Source organism: Astatotilapia calliptera, chromosome 2 (assembly GCF_964374335.1).
Source record: "Astatotilapia calliptera chromosome 2, fAstCal68.1, whole genome shotgun sequence".
NCBI classification, from domain to species: Eukaryota; Metazoa; Chordata; class Actinopteri; order Cichliformes; family Cichlidae; genus Astatotilapia; species Astatotilapia calliptera.
In genome coordinates, this window is record NC_137423.1 from 3,940,423 (window position 1) to 3,964,845 (window position 24,423).

The 24,423-nt window shown below is 38.7% G+C and overlaps 1 protein-coding gene across 2 annotated transcripts in view; it reads right to left on the reverse strand.

The window, feature by feature from the left end:
* Positions 1-24,423, reverse strand: part of slit3 (slit homolog 3 (Drosophila)) — a 241,283-nt gene that overhangs the window by 72,063 nt on the left and 144,797 nt on the right. For both annotated transcript variants that reach the window (XM_026182115.2, XM_080304450.1), the window contains one exon: positions 953-1,024. In XM_026182115.2, coding sequence (XP_026037900.1) covers positions 953-1,024 — 72 coding nt within the window. The remainder of the gene's footprint in view (positions 1-952; positions 1,025-24,423) is intronic.

A 24,423-nucleotide genomic window follows, 5' to 3' on the forward strand; every position in this document is an offset into this window, starting at 1 on the left:
AAGTTGAAGCACAAAAATGGCTGTGAAAGATAAATGGATCTGTGTAAATGTTATCCTGCTTGTATTTAGCTGGGTCTTATGTTTAAAAATCCCCATTTCAAAATGTTAAGTAGAGCGGTGTGACCACACAAGAGCCTCTCAGAAAATGATGATTCGGGGAGGAAATCCCATTTGGTGCATGCCATGGTTTGGCAGAATTCAACCCCAGTGTGGCCAGAAGGAATGCAACCCACGGTCTGTCTCACAGAAAGTCCCACGAGATTACGATTAGAGACTCCCTCGAGATGTTGTGCCATCACCTTGGCAACTGAAAGATCTCTTTCACACAACTAAGCAGAAAATGCACACATACACACAAACAAATCAAAGCCCCCTTTAAATCAGTCAGAGATGATAATTTGGCTTGGGTTCATCTTGGACCACAATAGTGTGTTTGTATGTGTGTGTGTTCACATCAGTAACATCAGTAAAGGAGGTTTCTTTTAATGAATCAAAGCAGATTGAACTATAGAGCCTAAACAAGTCTTTCTTGTGGCATTAATGAGGTTACCATTACTCAAGCGTGCATGTGTGTGTCTGTGTGGTACATGCACATATTTGTATTCATCTCTGTGTATTTGTCTGAAAGTCTTTATGTGCCTGTGTGTACGTAATGGCCACATGATTATTCACAGTCATGAAACAATAGAAGAGTCAGTCTCTTATTATGGCAAGATTAGCCAATCACACACTCTGCCTCCATCCTTTATATGTGTGCATTTTATTATGTGGTATGAGTATGGAACTATGCATCACCTATGTAGTGGTCCGTTGTGAGTTGAGTCATGTGTACAAGGTGTGTATTAATATGTAATAAAACAGTAACAGAGTCCTTGTGTATCAGTGTCTAGAGTATATGTTTGAAGATTTCTCTTTGTGCTTGATTGTGCATGTCAGAGTGTGTAATACTCACAGTGTCCGCAGCTTTGGCATGTGGTTGAAGCTGGATAGTGGGATGAGGGTGATGTTGTTGTTGTTGAGAGTGCTGGACACACAAAAACAGAGGGACAGGAAATCAGAGATGCAGTTTTTTTTACCAAAAGCCAATCTTGGTGCAACTCACTGGCCTTAAAATCGTCAGAATATATTTCATTGAAATAGAAGGTTTAAATCCCTGTCATAGTCACTTTATTGTTAGTTCTGCAATATGTAAGCGACGTACACAGGATCAAAATATTGTTTCCCCTGGACTCAGAAGAATGAATAAAAAATAAAAATAACATAGCTACAAAAATATGTGATACAGGTATTAAAATAAAGAAGTATCACAGTGTCAATACTCCCACTACTTCTCAAAAAATTAATAAATGATAGGGGACACAGGTGGGGATGGGTATCGAAACCAGGTTCTTGTTGAGAACCGGTTCCCACTGTTTCAATTCCTTGGAGTTGTTTGCCATTTTTACAAACGATTCCCTTATCGATTCCAGTCGCCACGAATGACGTCACCACGTTGCGGAGCGTCATTTACCTGGCAGGAAACACGGTTATAAGTTTGGTTATACTTTACGAGAACAGATGACAACAGGGCAACTTGCAATACTTGCAAAGTAGATATTTCATTTAAGGGAGGAAACACTACGAATATGCAAAAGCATTTGCTCACAAAAGACACGATGACCTTAAATGAATGTCGTGTTTTTAATTCCGCTCCGGACTCGTGAATCTCAACCCAGCAGCAGCGGTAACGTTTGCACGTCCTCTCCCGTTAATGCGGCAGGTAAATAATCAACTAACAGTGCATATTATGTTAGTGTGATCTGCCTTATTACAAAACCTGCCATTACTGTGCATTTAGGTGACCATGATGAGACAGACAGACAGAGTCTGGCTCAGATGCTGGCAGTTCTCGCTGCAGTCTTAGCGTCTCCTTTCAGGCCAGGATAGACGAATGTCACCGAGCAGTGACTCAGTTTGTGGTCAAAGGCTTGCACCCATTTGCCACAGCAGATGCCCCCGACATGCGGTAAGTGAATGTGTTTAATTGTAGGCAGGGACATTACTGGATATTCTTGTGTAATTGCTAGAGAATAATTTATGTTATACTTTGTTATTGCTACAGAAGAATATTTATTTTATTATTTTTCAGTTCAGTTCAGTTCAGTTCAGTTCATTTTTATTTCAAACATTTCAAACATGTGCCTTCACAATCATTACAAAATATCATTCCATTATTTGTTTGAAAAGGAGTAGGCTGAAGTATTTACTTATTTGTCCCTACCCCCTCAAGTTTTACCTCTCATTCATTTAATTTTTTTTGTCTTAAATTAAACAAACAACATATGAAACATATAAACATATGAAGTAAAACAAAACATAACATACATAAATCAAAAACAAGAAATTCGCAAGCCCCACCACAGTATAGTTTCTTTCATATGAAAAATACAGAATGTGTATATTTACAGATACACAAGTTATGGAAAAACAACAAACCAAAACAAAACAAAAAAACAAAAAAACAACCAAAAAAGAACCGCAACACCATTACCAGCAACATTACCGTCCTGGGTTAACCCCGTTTTCTTCATTCTTATACTTATTTAAAATTAGGTTTTTATATTTTACTTTAAACTGTTTTATGTTTTGACTGTCTTTTATTTCTTCTGTTAGACTGTTCCATAATTTAACTCCTGCAATTGAGATTGACATAGTTCTTAAAGTTGTTCTAGCAGTTTGTATTTTTAAATTCCATTTCCCTCTTAAGTTATACCCACCTTCTCTTTCTATGAACAATTTACAGATTTCTTTGGGAAGCAATTTATTTCTGACTTTATACATTATTTGCGCTGTTTTAAGCTTCACCAAGTCTTGGAATTTAATAGCTTGCATTTTGACAAAGAGTGCATTTGTATGGTCCCTGTACCCTACATTATTTTACATTTACAATTTTTTTCCTGGGGACCCTGTGACACCCCATTGAAGAGCCATAGGCTGGATCTCTTAAGAAGAAGAAGAAAGAAGAAAGTGTGTACTTTATTGTACTTTATTGAGCCCCGTGGGGAAATTGCTCTCTGCATTTAACCCATTCACTCAGTGAAGCAGTGGGCAGCCATTGGGCGCCCGGGGAGCAGTGTGTTAAGATCTCACTGTTGGGTTTGTAAGGCCATGTTACTCCTAAATTTCTATCTTGTTCAAAGAGAAGATATAAAACAAAGTTCTAAGCTAATCAATCTTAGTGTTCTCCTTTTTAAAAAGAATCGATAAGAGAATCAATAAAGACTCGAATCGTTAAACAGAATCGAAAATGGAATCGGAATCGTGAAAATCTTATCAACACCCATCCCTAGACACAGGTTTCAAACAGGTTTCAGAGCTGTGAATCGAGAACCCTGAAAAGATTCAAAGTACATCTGAGGAGTTCCAATAAAGAATAAAGAGTTCTTCCAAAAAGCAGCCTATAAGAGGGAAAACAATCTTTGTTGTTCAACTATTATATTTAACCAAACGTTACAGCTCAACATGAGTAAATTATTATATTTACCAAGTATTTGAAATTTAACTCTGAATGGTTGTAAGAATTTACTTCTTCATCCATCTGTTTTCTACCATTTATCAGGGTCCGGGTTGTGGAGGAAGCAGTCTAAGAACACTTGCTGAATTCCTTTTCCCCAGCGACCGCCTCAAGCTCTTATGGGGGAATACTGAGGCATTCCCAAGACAGCTGAAAGATGTAATCTCTCCAGTGTGCTCTGGGTCTGCCCCACTGACTCCCCCAGTTGGACATGCTCAAAACATTTCACCTAGATAACTGAACCACAATGAATTTTGCTAGATATTTAGTCAGTTTACTAAGGAAAAAAAACACACACAGGATGGCTTATTGCTCTCAATAAAAGCCATCAATTTCATTTTAAATCTCTTCAAAACAAAATGTTTGAATTTAGACATTTTGATTATGTGCAACGCCATCATATGCATACAGAGCATATACTGTTATTTCATTATTTATTAATACATGTACGTATAAACCCACACTCTTTCTTCAAAGCCTCTTCTCGTATATCTCATAAGCAGGTCACCTCTGTCTCTGCCTATTAGCTGCCTCATATTGTACACTGTGTCTCATATCTAGTATCGACATAAAGCGGAATGAAAAACAAGGCTGACTGTCATTACAGCCAAACACGCACATACACACAGCGTTTATTGATTCTCTGAATTTTTTTTTTTCTGAGGATATGGACAGAAAAATGCAGAAAATACCAGTGATCAATCAGTCTTAATCCTAGAAGGAAAGTACATGTGGTAGGCAGGACATAGATATGTGGCAATTAAAAAAGAAAACTACTGTTGTTGATATTGTGCCACCAGATTAACACTGGTGTGTCCTTCTAATGACTTTATAAGACTCTGAAACTCTACTAGCAGCAGGTGATCACTCAGAACAATTTTGTACTGATTTGCAGTGATTTTTCCTTCTAAAGGGGACAAGTGAATGGTAAATGGTAAATGGCCTGTATTTATATAGCGCTTTACTCGTCCCTAAGGACCCCAAAGCGCTTTACATATCCAGTCATCCACCCATTCACACACACATTCATACACTGGTGATGGCAGCTACATTGTAGCCACAGCCACCCTGGGGCGCACTGACAGAGGCGAGGCTGCCGGACACTGGCGCCACCGGGCCCTCTGACCACCACCAGTAGGCAACGGGTGAAGTGTCTTGCCCAAGGACACAACGACCAAGGCTGTCCAAGCCGGGGCTCGAACCGGCAACCTTCCGATTACAAGGCGAACTCCCAACTCTTGAGCCACGATCGCCAAATATGCCAGCAAAATGCCCTCTTAGCGTAACAAAGTGATGAATGTCTTTAATGAGGTTTTAAGGGTTCCGTTTTTCCCTTTTATATGTCCCATTCCATTCATCCATTCGCTTCCGCTTATCCTTTTCAGGGTCGCGGGAGGCGCTGGAGCCTATCCCAGCTGTCGCCAGTCTGTCGCGGGGCTAACACATAGGGACAGACAACCATTCACACTCACATTCACTCGCACATTCACACCTAGTGGCAATTTGGATTATCCAATTAACCTATCCCCACATGCAAACTCCACACAGAAAGACCCCGGCCTGATGGTGGAATTGAACTCAGGACCTTCTTGCTGTGCGGCAACAGTACTAACCACCGTGCCACCGTGTTGCCTTATATGTCACCTTTCTAAAACAACTAAAGCTCTAACTATACTTTCTGTGTCCATGAGTCTTCAAGGGTCGACTTGGGTCCAAGTCAAATTTCGTCACTAGATGGAGAGCACAAGGGATGTTCAGATATCTGCTTGTTTTTCATGACCCAACAAATTTATCCACTAAGAATTTACGTCACAATATACCAATTTCACTTCCCAGATGGCGACTTCAAGTGGACTTGACTTCTCAAGAGCAAGAGCACATAATTAAGCTGTAAATAAGCATCCACAAGTTCATCCAAATTAAAATACATTAAAAGTAGAAGTAAAAGTGGAAGATTTTACTTTTATGTGTTTTTATTTATAAAAATATTATTTTACATTGAATTAAAAACAGATTTTGTACCACTGATTCTATATAATCAAAATAGACAGAAACTTCCAAATGGATGTGGGGAGAACATAAAAAAAAATTATGACCTCCTTCATCAGAACATGCAGGACTGTTCAAATGGCCTGAAGTCAATTTTTCACGGGACAAAGTACACAGTGAAGTCATGAGTTAATGAATGATCCTTGTTACAATAGAATACCCGGGATTTCCAAAATTTATATTACATTATAATTTTTCTGGAGGCTTGTTGAAGCCAACATCCACACAAGCCAGTGCAACCATTTTCTTTGTTTTTTTCCCCCAAGTTTCATGGATCATTAATTTTACTGGATAGAAAATGGGCCTAGTTTACTTTACATATCACCCGAAACCTTGTGTATTCAAAGAGTCATTGTTTCGAGAAGAATGAAGACTGAGTGGTCATTTTTTTATATCTGAAACCCGTTCATTTTTCATGTTTGACAGTGTGTTTTTAATGCTTTAAGACAAGGACGAGGTCAAATTTCTCTGACAAATGGCCGAATTTCAGGATGAAAGGATTTTTCACAGCATCTGCATTATGTTTATGCTTAAACATACAGTGTCACCCAGGTTTGATTTCAACCACAAAAATCAAGGATGGTTTATTTTACATACTGTACTGTCGTCACTGGTCCAAATAGGTTCATTACAGGGGGGTTTGCTGTGTTTTTACTAACACCCACTCAGCCTTAAAATAGACTGTTTTTGCTTCACTCTGTTGATGTTACTACTTTTCTTTCTCGTTAATTCTTTCTCCTTCCGATTCTCTTTCCACATTCTCCTCCCTGCCAGTATAGCCTCAGTGGCCTTGGTAGACGGATAAAGTTTCACACTCACTCTCAAATACACACACACACACACACACACACACATCGGGAGCACTGCTATGGTCAGCCCTGTCAGGAGTGATTCCACCCAGTATATATAATTTAATTGTGGAATAACAATAATTTCCCCCTGCAATTTCCCTGTCAGTTATTTTCCCACTCACCCTGTTCAGCCCCCTTCACTTCTTTCTGCCTTAATAAAGTAGTGACTGTACTGACTTACGCCAAGGTAAACACTAAATACATCATTTAAAAGTCCATGACTATGTTTTATATTGTGGCCATGTTTCCCAGCGCATTTTACACGCCTTAAGCCACAACTACGCCTGCAAAAGAAAATGAGGTATTCCTTGATTTGAAGGGATCTTAAAAAAAATGCAAAGAGAGGAATTGTGAGACGCTGAGTGATTGTTAGATAAGACATGAAATTATTTTGCTTACTTAAGTTACTTATGTTTGGCCAATGGTTTTGTTGCTTCCAGCTGTTTGAGGGAGGCTTTTCTTTAAGTTTATTAAATAGGTTCAGCTGAATAGGGACACTCTCTCTATATATGAGTTTCTTCAACTTCTATCATAGTGACAATTTCTTTCTTTTTGGAACAGTGCTAACTTCAGTAATATTTCATACATATGAAATATTTCCTACACGTATATAATCCTGTTGTTTGCCTTATCTTTGTTTTTAGTAAACAATCTCATTAGTTTATTTAAGTCAAAATTGCTGTGTAGTTAATTTATTTATGGTCTCCCAAAGATATTACAATTTCTGTAATAATTAAAGTAAACAAAATCTGACAACAATTAGATTTTGTTTACTTAACGTTTGATATATTATAAGCTGCTGTAGTTAAACTACCATTACACTGGTGTGTTTTAAGAATCACAAATTATTAATAGTAATTAAGAAAAAGCAGACTAAGCATGGCTGAGTTTGAGTTAACTTTTGAGGTATCATTGTATTCAGGGACTGGCTATTTAAAGGGCCAGTTCAATTAGGGCACCAAAATGGCTCGAGTCAGAATTGGTTGCAGCCTTAAAACTACATACAGTGGAACCCCGACATACAAAATTAATTTGTTCCCGAGGTTTCGTAAATCGAGAATTTTCATATGTCGAAGCACCCATCGCGCCTTTTGAGTGAACGATAGGCTATAGGCTAATTGCTAACTGCAACAACAATACGCCGTTCAAGTGGAACAGCGAACGCCAAGGGGGTTGTCACATGATTCGGAAGGCATTGTGGGCATTGTAGGCATTCTGGGCTCAGCCAATCAGAGCCAGTGGATTTCGTTACGTGGGCATTTTGCCGTAACACGGGCAGAAATATTGCCGTTAAGTGCCTTCGTAACTTGAATTTTTCATTAAATGGGGTATTCGTAAGTCGGGGTTCCACTGTACTATGGTTACACCACAAAAAACACAGTGCAAACAGGAACAACGGCTACGTAATCATGCTCCCAGTTACAAATCCTTCACAAGTGATGTTATATAGTCAGGAAAAGAAAACATGTTTATGCACTGTCTATTAGCATTCTGGGTTACAGTGGTGGGATTATGTTTGGAATAAGAAAGCATTCTTTGGATTTTCAGTGTCGTGCATTGCTATTTTTGTACAAAATCTGTGTGAGGTAAACAATTATTAGGAGGTTAACAGAGATATTTAATATGTGTAAATCATTTCACCTGCCTTGTCTAAATTCCTATCTGTTTTTAATCTTGTAACTAAAAACCACCAGGAGATCGTTAGTTAGTAGTCAGTTATTATTATTGTTGGTGAAATGTTTACTTCACCCTTCTACTTTTATCCTTATATTTGCCTCCTATCAGAAACAAACTCTTCATATGTATCACTTTTAATTTGAAATTTGGTTTTCCTACATTTCTGCCTTCTAGGTTAATTATACATGAAAAGCCAGTTTGGAAGAAAAATCACATTTTGTTTTTGCAGTCACAGTAAAAGAGAGCTCAAGGACTTTTCCAACAATAGTGTTTGCAACACACAATGTTTCTATTATAAAATGCCTATTCAGCTTTTTTTTTCTTTTTAATTTGAGATAGGCTGCAGTGACCGCTGCAGTGGTATTGCAGAGTAGATCCATGACTCTTGAAAGTGTGTATGTGCGTGTGTTTGCCAGTCTTTACGTGTTTGTATGTGTGTGTCCACGTGCGAGTGTTCCTTTTATGTGTGTATTCTTGAGTCAGCATGTAGTGTACATGCTTGCGTGTTTGTGCGATGCAGTGATCTCTCTGTTGCAGTAAAAGGGTTTCTGCAGTCAGTGATGGAGGAGACTCTTTAGAGGCAACCCACCAGGGAGATGCTATCGCTCGCGTTTGTATGCATCTGTGTGTGTGTGAAAGAGACCGATGTTATCGTATGTGTCTTTGCCGCAGCCTACACACCGAGGTCAAAGCCTAGCTCGTCAATCTCTTCTTCCCAATGCACGCACATTCTCAAAAACCAAATTTTCCCTTGTGGGACAATTAAAGGATTATTCTATTTATTCTACTTTATTAGGTACACCTGTTCAACTGCTTGTTAATGGAAATATCACAAATCAAATTAGCTACCAACCACATGGTAGCAAGCCAATGTATTAAGCATGTAGACATGGTTGAGACAACTTGCTTAAGTTCAGCCTAAGAAGAATGGAAAAGAAAGGTGATTTCAGTGACTGGTTGTTAGTGCCAGATGGGCTAGTCTGAATATTTCAGAAACTGCTGATCTACTGGGGATTTCCCACACAAGGGCTTTATAGAGAATGCTACGAAAAAGAGAAAATACACAGTGAGCAGCAGTTGTCTGGTGAAAATGCTTTGTTGATGCCAGAGGTCAGGCGAGAATGTCCAGACTGCTTCGAGTCTCTAAATGCACAACATATCAAGCGTTGAAAAACTAACGACGTTGTGAAGCAAAGAGAGAATCCAACCTGGTACTCGCAAGATCAAATTAAGGTTATACATACTGAACTTAACTAATATTGATCTCACCATTTTTCCTTGACTTTTTTTATCAGGCAATATAAAAAAGATCGTTGGCTATCATTGCACAAATCAGCTAAGTAAGGAATAATAGATTCATTAATCATGTTTTTTACTTCTAATTCTACATGTACACAAGCCTCTGGGACTCTTAAGAGCAATGTAATATTTTAAGTCTTTTATCTGAAATTAAAATTGAATAAAATGCCCTCGCTCTATAGAATGATGTAACCACAAGGTTTGTTTTGAGCACCAAGTTATTTGACCTTTTATCTAAAAAAATAATTTTTATATATTAAACTCAGGGTTGCCTGGGTGTATTTTCATACATAATCAGTTGTACACGGGAGTCTGCCATTGTGCAAGTTTATGTATGTAATAAAGAGAACTTTCTATTAGTCTCTATTGTGTTCAATCAGCCTTAACAGACACAGATCAATACACAGTCTGAACGTCTGAATTACTACAGCCACTAAAACACAACACTGTGACTTTATGATTGTGATTACAACCAATATTGACTTCACATTTAATATGATTAGTCTCTCCTGTAATCACTGACGTTAGTGATGGTCTGTGAAAAAGACAGGAGTGATGACTGAATCACCAAACAGGATGTGAAGTTTGCCATAAAATAGTCTTTACTTTCTCCTTGTAAGTGAATTATATGAAAAATATGTTTTAAATCTTAAAACAACATATAATCTGTCTACCCTGAAATCTTAAATCAATATTCTTTTGTTAATGGAAAGAAACCATTGACTGAAACTGTAACAAAGTAACTGTATGGCTCTGCTTACGATTGCTTTGTTAGTAAAGCTGATCAAGCTGCCTCAGTCATTATAGAGCAGCCTCTGTCATGACAAATATATGAGAATACAAAATCCTTTTTTCTGAGTCCTATTAGATGAATGCCATTGATGTCATAGTGACAATTTGTTGAGTAAATGGTTTTTCCTCTAACATCTGTTGCATATGCTGAGATGTACCAGGGGTCTTTATTGGTTTTAGTCCAAGAAAAGTATCGGAAAAGATAAGAGCATAGTATGAACGGTTTAAAAGCACGAGGTCTGATGACGCCAACGATTGAAGTGGAACAATTTTGCTGCAAAATCAAATTATTTCCCTAAAAACTGCTATCAGGGGATTTGCCTGGAGGAGCATGTAAAGTTCTGATAAACTTTCTTTACTACATCACTTTAATCCATTCACTTTTACAGTTCTCCGTTTTATTATTTGTCTGGCCTTCTGGCAATTGTAGCAGAAGCACAATAAGTTCCCATGCCCCTCTTTGGACATTAATAGGTCTGAAGGCTGTTGCCAGAGATTAAACAAATGTAAAGGATTACATACAGAGAAACAATAAGAATGATAGGAGTGGACAATTTAATTAGAGTAAGATTTAGCTATACTTTTTACCAGCTGGATACTGTTGAATATGGTAATGTGACCTCCAACTAACCTGCTGCATTCAGCACACTATGTCTACAGCTGAGTGAAATTCCATTCTATATAAATACCTAAAATAAAATGCAAAAAAAAAAGGTTATTCTGCTGTTAATGTTATCAGGTTCAATCAAGCAAACATGCCTGTTTTTAAATTGAATCTTTTCAGGATGAAATTGGAATTCCAGTGCCGTGACTGAAAAAATATTGATTGGACAGATTAAATGCAAAATGTTATTTGGCTGAAAATAAAATGAGTTGAAAAGCAAATGGGCTGGATAAGTTAAAGCAAGTACAATTTGTTTCAGAGATGAATGTTGATTCTTATTCAAAGCATGTAGTAAAATTAACTGCAAAGCCAATGTAAGCATTGATTTTGAGTATGGAGTGTTAAAAGGTTTAAATTCAGCCTCTGACCTGGAATCTTCTTGCATTTACAACATATTGTTTATCTCCTGACATAAGCATTTATGTAGCTACTACATGATACCTAATTTAAATTCATCGTATGGTGCATATGTATTATTTTTTTTAGAAAACTACAGCCAGCTAGTTAGGTTCACAGGGAGGAGGCCAAATAATGAGCCAAATCTGGCCAAAACCGACAGTAACCCGATCCACACTGTGCCATTAACAGACAGGTTTTGTACAGATTAAAAATGAGATGGGGGGGGTGGGAATATTATATATATATATATATAAAAGCAATGTTAGTGGTTAAATTCTGACTTGAGTTTCTTCCTCTGAGTGCTTTCCCACACAGACGCTGTAAAGGGGCTGACTATCGAAAGGCCTTAAAGACTCTTTGAGTTGTCTGAAGAGCCCTCAAAAAAAATCTTCCCCCAGACCTCATTACAGCTTTAAGGAGAGGAGGCAAAATGAAATGCACGGACACTTCAATGCCACATTTGCCTAACTTCTTCATACCTCACACTTTTATTACAAAGAGAGCTAAAGTAACAAGGAGGGAACTTATAATGCATGTCAATCAAATAGGTCATGTCCATTTAACCTTTAAGGATTTACTCCTTTACCTAATGACAGACAGACAAGTGGTGGGATCTGTCTATAGGGACATCTAGAGATAAATATGTTTGTGTATGTCTGTGTGCATGGGTGTATGTTCAGGGCTGGACAGCCGAGTCAGACAATGAGACTACCGACCCTTGAAGTAATCAGTCACAGAGAGTCACGCTATGGTGCAGCCCTGTGCAATGTTTCTGCACATGTAGGTGCGCATGTGTGTACGAGTATGTGTGCTTGCAATGTTGCGTTTGGAATTATTGCCTTGTTGTCTGTGGGTATGTTTTGTGAGCAGAGAAAGAGATTTCAAGGATGCAAGTGTTTGAATGAAAACTAGAGTATCTTCATAAGTGTATGTGTTAGATTGTGTGTGTGTGGGAGGACGCTGAGAGTGTGAGCCACAGAGAAAGAAATGGAATATATCAATGAATGCTCCTGTCCTTGTATCCATGTCTTTTGATGAGGAGATTCTTACTTGTAAGTGATTTTTGACCCTTATGACTTTAACACTATAACACATCTATAAAAGGCTATGACGTCTGCAAACAGGCTTTACGGCTTTTGGAAAAGAAGTAAAGCTCTTTGAGGAAGAGCTTTTAGTACTTGAATTGTCTCATTCTTTTTTTTTTTTAAACTTTCCCACGGGATTTAATGCCTACTTTCTCTGGCAGCCTGGTGTTAAATCCTGCATGTGTGTTCTGTTTGTACCTGTCAAGTATGTGTGTGTGAGAGCTTTCGGTCCTTTGTGTATACGTGTTGTTCAATGCATATATGCGCGCATGTGCGTGTGCGAGCTAAGCGGACTGGTTTAATAAACTTTCGAGTGTTTGAACAACCAAAGTCGCTCAATTTCACCCACTCATCTCTGAGAAAATTGACATTTCCAGAGTGTTGCTGTTGGAAACCACTCTGGGAAAGCTGAACTGTTTACAACCCAACCCCAAAAAGCACTGAGAGGTTGAGAAAATTACTAGCTATTTTTTAACCAAATTTTGTTTAAGTCTAAAATTATGACAAATGAGTACACGAGTGACCACTTTTTATTTGATGTACGAAACAGTAAAGTACAAATCATTTTTGAGTGAAATGTTGACATTATAAAAATGGTCTGTTATTTTTATATAGTTGCACAAAAACAGGCTGGAAGACGAAGAGAGGGAAGAAAAGGCTGCCGTATTGGTGCTTGAATTAACTGAATAATGATGTTTGCATTATTCCTCACTGAGACCAGTGGGTGCTGACTGCTGCAAGCTTTTCAGAAGGACGAAGGGGGAAAAATATGCCTGTTAGTGTACCAAATTCCTGGAAAAGAGTTATATAAATCAGTGGAATAGTAAGGAAATCCTGGTGAAACATCCAGGCTTCTTGAAGTGGGGTGTAATTGAAAGCCCACATGTGGGGTAAGATTATAAAACCGTTCCTTGACACCACAAACTGATGATGTTGATTTTAATCAAATTAGCTGACACTATGTAAACGGGACCACATCATGTTCATCACTGGACAATTCCATGTGGTTTGGCAGGAGGCTGTATGTGTGCGCCTGAGAGTGAGAGAGAGCAGCTCAGGGGCTTATTTGTGTGCATGTGTGTGAATATGTGTGTAAGAACACAATGCCAGGTTTTTGCTTTGTGATATTTCATAATCATTCAGCCCTGTATTAAAAACGAATAATGAATGCAATATAATATGGGCTTCTAAAATGAAAATCTTGGAGGAGTCGTGTGAGAAAAAAGAAAGAAAAAAGAAAGGAAAAAAAGGGTATTAGAAAGGTTGGAAGACATCTACATAAAAAGCTACTGAAGAGACCATTACACCTTAAATGACAACAAATTAGATTGCAGATTGCCTCTCTTCTTTCACTCCCCTCCTCCCTTGTTCTTTTATTTTGCTCCCATCTTTTCTCAATTGTCTTCTAGCCCTGCTTGACTTCCATCTTAAATCTCCTTTCACTCTCTCTTACTCCTCTCCCTCATCACCATCTCTCCTCCTCTTTCCTGTCCTGCCACCCAGTGGGATGTGATTAATTGTGCGTGGGTCAGGCTGCTGGCGTCAAGCTCTTCCAATATCTGAAGCTGGTCCCACCTCTGCATAAGCTCTGCGTTACCCGTTCCCTCCCTCTGTGTAAATCGGCTGGTACTGACTTAATGTGTTACCTGCATGGCTGTTTAAATTTTTTACACTGCCTCACCTCCTCTCTCCTTCATTATGCAATCTTTTATTAAACAGAACCAAAACCAAAGTTAAAAATGTCTCATTTCAGCAGCATAAATATTAAAATAATGGATATTTAAATTATGTATATTTAATTGTAGATGTGTGTATATGTAAAACAGCTGGATGGAATGAACAACAAGGTAAAAAGAAATTATCACCAACCAAGATTTGGTAGGTTGTATTTGGCCAGCGAAAATGCTGAGCCACTGTCAGTGCTCCTTACTTGTTTTTCTTCACCTATTCCTCTTTCCAACATCTTATCATATAAATATGTCAAATTATGTCAAATTGGTGTTGCCTAATTTGTTTAAATTGTGATGACATGGCCACTGGTATTACTCAGCAGATTGCACAGGAGACCCAGGCTACTGCAGGGGCCTGGGTGTGAGTCTGCCTGGAGTTATTTCCTGCTCTCTCTCCCTGTTTTCCTGTCTACTCTGCTTCCCGTTGAAAAAAAATGGATAAAAAGGCCCAAATAAATCTTTTTCTTTCTTTCTTTTTTTTTAAGTAAGCTGGCACCTTTAAAGCAATGCCAAGGGAAAGTGAATTTGGAGGTCTGCTATGGGAGACACACAATTCCCCTGATGGTGATGTTGCAGCCAGCCATAAAGGCCAACAAAGTTCACGCTGGGAGGTGCTGTTAGCTTCAAACCAACACACAACCATCCCTCATGGGATCTGAGTTCAAGTCCCCTGTAGGACTAAAAGTTTTAGATAATAGGCTTGCTGTTTTTACTTTCACTGGACTGGTTAGGTTAGGATTACAAAATAATCATGGTTGCTGTGTTTTCATGGGAATATTAATCTGAATTGTTTAGACAGTTACGCCCTAAATTCTGTAACATCACAAGTAATATGCTATTAAGATTTTTTTTTGTCATTACATATGTTATGAATATTCGCTTTTCCCTCCTTGCTCTTAATCACATGCACCTTTTTCACTTTTTTAACTCCTTAAATAATTTAAACAGTTCAGGTTTTTTTTTCCTCCCAAAGCAAAGCTGGCTCCTCACAAACCCACTATTGCCATTCCAATGGAAAAATAGCCGTCACAGTGCCTCTTTCTCTCTTTTGAAGGCCTGCTTTTCATTCCCTATATCCTCCCAGCATGTTCTTCCTCTTCCACAACTTTTCACCCACCCACCCCCCAAAAAAGTCGTTATTTTGTAAACAGTAGCTACCTTGCATACTTAGCTCAGCTCCTCTCCATTGATTTTATTTCTCTCTTTTCTTTCCATACCCACCCTCCAGTACATTTTATACAGCTGTTTCTAAACTTTTAGTTTCTGACTGCTACTGACCCTCTTTCATTTTCTCATTTTGACCCGCTGCCTTTCTTTCTTTCTCTTCCTTCCTTCCCACTGTGCCTCATCCTTCTCTTTCAGGTCAGACCCTCTGTCTTTGCCAGGGTGCTGGTTGTTGCCAGGGTGTGATGGCTCTGCTGAGCCCGCTGACTCAAAGAGAAGCCGAAAGGCCAGCCAAACCAAAATCACTGAACAGCAGAAAGCTGCACTGCTTTGTTCTCTTCTGACCCCACTGTGCATATACGCACTCACACACACGCGTGTGCACAAACATGGAGAAGCATTGACAAAGACACTTGAAAACATGCATCCACTTATAGGGAATTTGTTTCTGAATCATCACAAGCACACACACCTACACACATCACCATTTTCTGTATTACTAAACTTTAGTTTTGAGCGAGGTTTTTTTTCGGGGGCTTCAATCCAGCACCCACGCGTCACGGATACGAGACAGATCTGGAGGCAGGAGGCAACCACAGCAATGCAATCGTTACTGGGGGCACTGAGGCTAGAGACACACCAACTGCACTGGGGATATTCTGACGTGTAAGGCAAGCGCATATACACACACATGTGCGCGTGGTTTTCTGTACCCACCAACTGTTGTTTAATTTTGACAGTTGTACCACTGGAGCTGTACAAACAACTGCTTTATTTGGACAGGCATTAGGTTTAAATTACACTCACGGCAAAAGTTACTTTACCTACAGTGGACTAAACATTTTCCGTTAACTAATCTTAAGAAAGAGTTGGTTTATTTTGCTTTGTGACGGCTTTCAGTTCAGCTGAAGCAACCATTAGAAACCCTGGAAGGCAGATGATTCATGCATCATGCGCCATTTAAATCAAACCACATGGGTATTTTTATATTACAGTACTTATATAGATAAATCTATAAAATTCCCAAAGTTTGGTTGCCAAACGAAACATGGGTTAACAATTTTTTCTTATTTTTGATGTTTTAATTGTTTTAATCGACTGTAACATAACATATATAACATAATATAATGTAGTATAAGCCTATAGGAGTGCAACACAGACAATGCCTTTTCACCTTAATGTGGCATTGAAGTGTTAGATCAGCTCGGCCAGGACACATCACTCTCATAAAGAAAGCACAGCTCTCCTGCTGGCAGTGCAGTGCGTGAGATTAGTTCCTTATTTCCTATTTCACCATTTCTTGTGTTTTTAAGCTTGCAGCTAAACTGATTTAAGTACGGAGCCTCAATCAGTGAAGCTGAGGCCAAGAGGTCAACAGCTCAGTAGGTGGAAACATAATTTATTGCCTCCTGCTTTCAAGCTGGATGTACACATAAAGCAACAAACAAATAAAAAGTAGGAGAAATAGGTCACTTTGGTCTCTCTGATTGTAAAAATAATCACCAAACTATCCAAATACATAATCTCACAGCTTGACTAACCATTATTTGACATTAACATGGAAATAAGTTTATTTATATATGTTATAAACATTGATGAAAGGTTGGGTAAATGTGGTTGAAAAAGCATGGCAGAAATTAGCAGAAGAGATGCGAGTAAATAATCTAAAAGATGAGAGGGAAGCAGGAATTAAAAGGAAGGCAAATGTGCAGAGGAGGTATACATGACTGGAAAAAGAAGAGGAAGAGTATAAAGACAAAGAGAAGAGGTAATAAGAAATTTAGATGAAGAAATATTTGACATAACCGAGTCTGTGTTTGAAAAGGGGAGTTACAGGCAAAGTGAAAGTCACCTTGTGAAGTTACAGTGCACTGAGCAACTCTGTCCGTCTGCCCTCATGAATTATGACAGTCGTCGGCCAAAACCTCACTGCTACACACACACATGCACTTCACTTTCCTTTTTCTCACTCTGCCCCTCTCGTTTTTCTTTCTTAGCGGCACAGAAAGTTGTGCTTCGCCGAGAAAAGTGATCATAAAATATGCAGCCGATCCACTGCTCTTTTGAGTGCTTCTCAGACCTCTTAGCTCTCTGTGTGTTTGTAATGTGCATATGGGCATGTCATGTAAATGGCAGACTCTCGCTCTCCTTTCCGATTTTTCTGTCAAACCATTTTGCCTGCCCCGCCTTCATCTGTCTGTTTTTGCACGTGTCGATTTTTCTATCGGTCTTGGTTGCAATTAATAAAAACATCAGTGTTTAAAGAAATAAAATTCAGTTCAGTCACGACACCTGTTCTGCTTCTCGCCATTATTAAAGCTCAGTCCTTTCTCAACCACCTCCCCCCTCTAGCTGTGCTTGAAAGTTTTGTGTGCAATCAACAGAAAGATGGATCACTTACACTATTTAAAAATATGCAGGTTTTGCTTCAGTTTTATTTTACATATTTGCTCTTTGTGACTGTAAATATACAAAATATATTTAAATAGATTTAAAAAGATGAATGCAAATGAAATGCAACATACCTTTAAACTAGCTTCATTTTAATAAAGAGGCTGTTAATTGCCTTGCAATTGATGCTGTTTGTATCACTTTGTTAACATAAACTTACCAAAACAATTACAGACAATAAGTTTCTGCATTTTTAATAATTAATTCCATATTAATTTCCTCATGAGTGACCAGGCTAGACACTTCCGGAGCACTGCAAGCTGATTTTGGCTTTTCACTTTACATGGGTGTAACATCCCACTATGAGACTATAGTTCGGATGAACAGGCTGTACAGATAAAGCAGTTGTACGTGTTATTGGCCTGTGGAAATGTTAATAGTGGGGTTCTTTGTCGCAAGAGCGTGTTTTTTTCCCTCAAAAAGCAGCACAATTAAAATGCCAAGGTTCATTAGCGTAATTGAGTGCAGTGACTTTGTAGTGAAACACGCAACAAAGTCTCATCACCTTAAAAACTTTCAGATCTAAAGATAAACGATTAAGTGAAAATTCACCCTCTTTTTAATGAAATCTATTTATATCTGAAAATGATGAAGTACTTATCATTTATTTTCATTAATCTTCGTTGTCAAGAGAGGGGAAAAAAAGCGAGTCAAAAGATCAGTGAGCAAAAACTGCATCTAATTCAACTGGTTGAAAACTGGCCGATGAATAATTATTAATTAATCAGCTTCCTATCCGCCTGACCTGGCTTCTCGCAACTACTCAATGAGTTCTCAGAAACATACATACTTAGCTTATGTGGTGTGTGTGTGTGGTTTTGGTGCATGTGTGCATCTGTGTATGGGATGTGCTTCGCTGCCAGAACCGTTTATGAATTTATGATTGCGTATGCATGGATTTATTAAGACACTTCTGCATGTTTTTTTCCACTCTGTGTGTGTTTCGCTGCATGTGCACATAGTTGGGTGCCCTTTCCCCATCTCATTGGGATGCAAGGCGTGAGCCTGTCGAGTGAGAGCTGTCCAGGCTAGCTTTGGAGTCATTAGTGCGCTCGTTAGTCCAGTTATGTTAAATCTAAATTACCATTCATCATCACACAGGGACCCATCATTTATTCTGATGTGGCCTGGCAGACACATGCACTAAGTGGATTAACTCATTCAAAGACACGCAGACGCACTTGCCAAAACACAATGGAATTCAAAATCAGGCGTTAGCTATGTGGTAAGTGCTTTAAAATAGATTATATATTATTGATTGAGACATTGCTGAATTAGAATTAATTGGTTTGCCCTTGTGAATATAAACCACGTAAACTGCACCCTCCTGCAAACAAATGCAACAGAGCAGTGAATAACAAATCATCATGCTACAATCTACTGTATAATTTTTTAATAGGCTAGACTAAACTGTCACCTTAAGGTTATAAAGCCCTTACAGGCTGGCAACCCTAATCCCAAAACCACACTTAATATTCTACAGTAATTAATGAAGTTATAAAAAACTTCTCCATGCAGTAATAAGTCAAAACAAGTTTTTTAAAAAAGTGCACGGAAGGAAATTAAAACAAGTTTTGTGGCTAACAAGAAGACATTTTTGTCTGCTACTTTGAATTCTTGGTTGGTACAAAGGAATAGAAGAGTACATGGGAAAGACTACAAGGTACAGCAGTGTGAGGCTGGCTGCATTCAGCACTGGCACTCAGCATTAAATTAGCTCTCGCTGAGTAAAAACACACTTCGTGCGCTGGCACACACAGTCATTAGCCGCTGCAGGAGGAATGCCTACCATCTGCGCTGACGTGATTGCGAGGACGAGGTATTCTCGGGAATCAAACTGACAAAGTGGATCGAGCAGCTTCTCTGCCAAATATAAAGACTGTGTTTATCACATAATTACATTTCCACTTCTGCTGTGTTTATTGGCCTTACAAGTTTGAGCACACACAGTTTTGACCATCAAAGGCTTTAAAAAAAAAATACAAAAACGGTGGAATCAAAGTATTAGGAGGAAAGCCGACTGTGGGATTGCTGAATTTAATGATCACGGTGCTCTTCACAGTAATGCACTGAAGAAAAGTCATAGTTCAGTCTCCGTTGTTGTATTTGCATTCGTAGTTTGACTTTTGAGAGATAAAACAACAGCAAGTCTTCACCCCGCTTAGGATGCTTATAACATACAGGTCAGAACAGGATATGCTTTAGAGCAAGTCTGATTTTTGTAAAGGATGCAAACAATCAAAATGTGTTTATCAGCATAACCAATATTAATCTGAAACCTTCAAAGCTTGCATAGAGATGAAAGGACCTGTCAAGTAATTAAGATGAATCTTTTTGTTTCATGTTTAGTGGGAAAGCAGAGTGACATGCATCCATAATGTGTGCCATTAGGAAAACCACTTGTTTAGAATTATTTCGCAGCACTAATTGATTCTGATAGGTGTTTAATGACGAATATGATAAGGCCACCCCGGTGTGCATTCTTTCTTGATTTTCAGTAAAGACCAAACAAAAGAACAAATCAAGGGTGACTCTGCCTCTGTTTTCACGTGTGATAGAAAAACGATCCCAGGCTTGTTTAGGCATTTTGGTATTCACCCAGAACTGTGAAATAATTGCTATCTTTACGTAACACAATCGCTGCTACACCTGGCATGGGATTGGAATCTTCTCTTAAATGGGACCATGCCCTAATCCAACAACTTTAACCCAGTGTTGTAGTTGTCTAAGCTTAGCAATGACTTTCCGCTGCTCTACAAAAAAGGTGCACGGTAACACAAACTGTGCTTGGGAGAATCCTCCAATAAAGGTTTATCACTGTCCCAGAACTGGAAAGCTGATCACTCGTACCTTTCAGCCGAGTCTCCCTGGAGCACAGATACCTTTCTAAAGGGCATCTCTTGCCTGATAGAGAGATATGCTCCATGATGTGTTTTCTGACAACCAATGTGTGGTTTTTAATTACCCAACATGGTTTGAAATTCAAAATGAACACATAATTTACCAGTTCACTGGTTAATGTTTTAAATTTTTTAACACCTTAATAACAAGTGTTTGGTTGCGCTCTTTGAAACTTTAAAGGTAAAAGTGGCTTTAAATGCACATTTGTTTCTATGCTCCACGAGAGCATTTTTTATCAAAAATGCAGGCACTAAAGAACAGAGAGCATTGTGGCTTCATTGTACTGCGTCTCTTCCAGAAACATGTTGGTTGATGGAGTCTTCCACTTCAGCTGGCTTGGAGCGCCTGGGCCAGTGATGCCAGTCACTATAAAAGCTGTCTACTTTCAGAGAGACTCTCGTTATGCACTTACTTTGAGTTCACTATCATTTTCCCACTAACATCCACACACTCACTCACACAGACCTTTACTTGCACACCACATCTCCTTTTTGCAACTGATTTTATGCGGTGTAAATAAACCGCTTATTCAAGGTGCAGTTTTTTGTTGCCTCTGCCTCCACTTGCCGTGGCCGTTTGAGCTGTCATTATTTTGGTCATGAATAGTGAGTCCTCTCAGGCAATGTTTTATGAGTATACCAGCCATTGCATAAAAGCTAAAAAGTTAATTTCAGATATTTGTTTGCAGCATCGCAGCCTAAAGACTCTTCTAATTTTCTAGCAGAGAAAGCTTACCTAAAATGACTAATTTTCCAAGATGGCAGTATCAGAGTGGGTCTTCATTACTTGGCAGTGGAAAATGACTATCCGGATATTAACAAGAATGTGCAGATGCCCTACAGCACAGGTCAATCTCAAAACAGCGCCAATGCAATAACGCATTAGGACAGCAGTTTAGATTGGCCATTCACAATACAGATATTTGGCATTCTTGTTAACAGATAATAGATGCATGTATATAACATCTTTGTGTTATGTTTATCTAAGCAATGGAGGCAACACATATCACTTAATTAAAATTAAGCCATATTGCCAACCAATCTTGATAAAAACTAAAAACCGGAAAATCAAAACATCAGCCACCCAGTGGGGTCTCCGTCCTTACTTTGAGAAACCCTGTTCTGAGTCTATCTGACAGCCTTGGTGGTCTGGAAACAACAAAGGGCCAAATTGAGTCAGTCAGTCAGACATTTGTTCCATCAATAATTAATGCCTCCCTGCTCTCCTCCCTCTGATCCTTTCAATCTATTTTCTATCAGAGTTTCTTCTACTCGCTAATGTCACATCAGTGTTTCTTCCTTCTTTTCTGTCTGCCATTTCATCTCCCTTTCACTCTGATGTCTTTTATACCGCTCTGTCCTACATCTCTTTCTTCTGGTCTTGTTTATCTGCAACAAATGGACAAGGTTTCACCTGCCTCCCTTTTTCTGCTTCTTGTTTGTTTTTGTCCTGCATCACTTTTACAGTATGTATCTGTCTATTGTTCTTATCTCTGCCTTCTCTCCCTGCATTTTATCGCTCCTTTTCTTTGCACACTGCACATCTTTTTGGTCTTCCTCTGCATCTATGGATTTCTCCACTTTCCTTTCGACCTTCTTTTCTGTATTGCCTTGTTTCTCCCTCTCTCCTCAACAGTAGATAAATAAGTTATATCCAGGAAACTGGCTGTTTTTACAGCACCAGTATTACATGCCTTCTTTTCTTCTTCTTTCCTCAAATTCTTCCTTCTGTCCCTTTCCCCCCCCATTCTGCTAACACCCCCCCTACCCATTCCACCTCCCCAAATCTCTCTTGTCTCTTGTCTCTCCAGGCAAAAAGGATGGGATAGTAACCACAGCCCTTTTGGGTCTAAATAAATCATAGCCCAGCACTGCCTTGCTTTTACAACACCGATCCTCCACTTTCATCCTGGCAACCATGAAAGAGAGAGCAGAGAGAAGAGGAGGCAAGAGCGAAAGAGACTATCTAAGGACATATGAGTAAGGGGAAAGGATATCAGAGGAAATGGTGAATTTAAAGGCTCTTTAGTCACATCTGTCTTTCTTTCTAAGCTTCTTCAGAAAATAAAACTCTTCTGTCAAAGCCAGAGAGAAAGAAGCAGCATTCAAACCCTTAACATCATAGAAACTTTTCTTTTCTTAGAGTACAGAAATTGGCTCTTTGTTGTGAATTGCTGAGATCACTTCCCTGCGACTAGTACGGTATGCTTTTTTGTTTGTTATTATTTCCTGTCGGATTCTTCAGGAGGTGAACGTGAGTCAAACTGTAATGCTTAAGAACAATACGTGGCAAAAACTACAGAAAGTGTTAAAGGGGGGAAAAAAACCCTTGAAAAATGCAATGATTAAAAGTACACTCGTATTAATAAAAACGAGGAATTCATTCTTCTTTATTTTTGCAAAGAGAAATGATTACAGCTTTTAGTCAATGCATACGCAAATTTTTCAATTTGTGACAGGTCAAATATTTTATCTTAAATGTGTCTGAATTTTTAACACGTTGTCTAACTTTATTTAGAAAAAAAGCCCCATCACTCCTTTTCATTTCCATTATATTATCAATTATAACAAGATTAATGAAACTAACAAACTCAAATCCATTTAGCTTTTACAAAATGAGCCGCACACCCAAATATTCAGCTTTGACGAGTCAAAGCAGCTCCTGTGAAACATATTAAGCTCAGATAAAGCCTAGTCTACCAAGAAACATTGGCTAATTAAAAATGACTAGATTAATTAAAGTGGAGATTCATTAGTGCCACAGAGGGAGAGAGAGAGAGAGAGATCCACTTCTTTCAATTAGCATGATGCGCGCACACACAAATTACTAAAACACACACACATATCTATTTGCCTGCAACCTATGTACTTTCTTATATCTTATGGTTGGTTTATATGGAAAACATACATTATTATTGTAATATTAAATTCCTACGGAAAGTAATGACTGTATTTTATATTTATTACACCAATAATTCATATGCAAGCATTTTGGCGGGTTGGTGGTTTGATCCTCAGCTCCTCCAGCCTGCCATTTTCACCCCCAATGCATCCATCAGTGTGTGTGTGTGTGTGTGAGAGAGAGATAAAAACACTTAGGTGTTAAAACAAAGTGCTTGTGTCAGTATGTGTGAGGCTTGTAGTAGAAAGCGCTTGGGCTGCTCAATTAGCGTAGAAGAGCGCTATATAGTAAAATATCTGCCCATTTACCATTTTTACCATTTTTGCAGCACAAAGATACCCAAAGATAATTTAAAAAGTGCTTCAAAGGGAATACCTATATTTAAGCGTAGTCTCCGAATGGTTGGATTTATCCGAATGTCACACATTCAAAACAGCGGGGATAATGAAATTTGTAAGAGGGAAAACTAAGTAAAGCTAGAACTAACTCTCCACCTAAAGAAAAGAGTAAAAAAAATCTGGCACTAGAAGTATCACATATAAGCTGGACAAGGACGCCAACAACCCATCAGCCTTGAGTGTTTCATCTGTCGAGAAAAGTTGGCTAATGCTAACATAGTGTCAAGCAAGCCGAAGCGGCACTTGGAAACCAAACAGCCCTTCCGAGGGAAATTTGGCCCAGTTCAGAAGATTTCTGGATGGGAACCAGAGGCATCAATTTAGTGGATCAAACAAATTGAAAGTGCGACTCGAGCAAGCTGAGAGTCATTTATTGCAAAGAACAGAGAAAAGGCCTCACATGTAAAAGCAAAAGAGTTATTGCATAAACATGAAGGTGTAATGTTACGTGCAGATGCCAGAAATATACAAGAATGCCTATATCTAAGTGTACAATCAAAATAACTCAT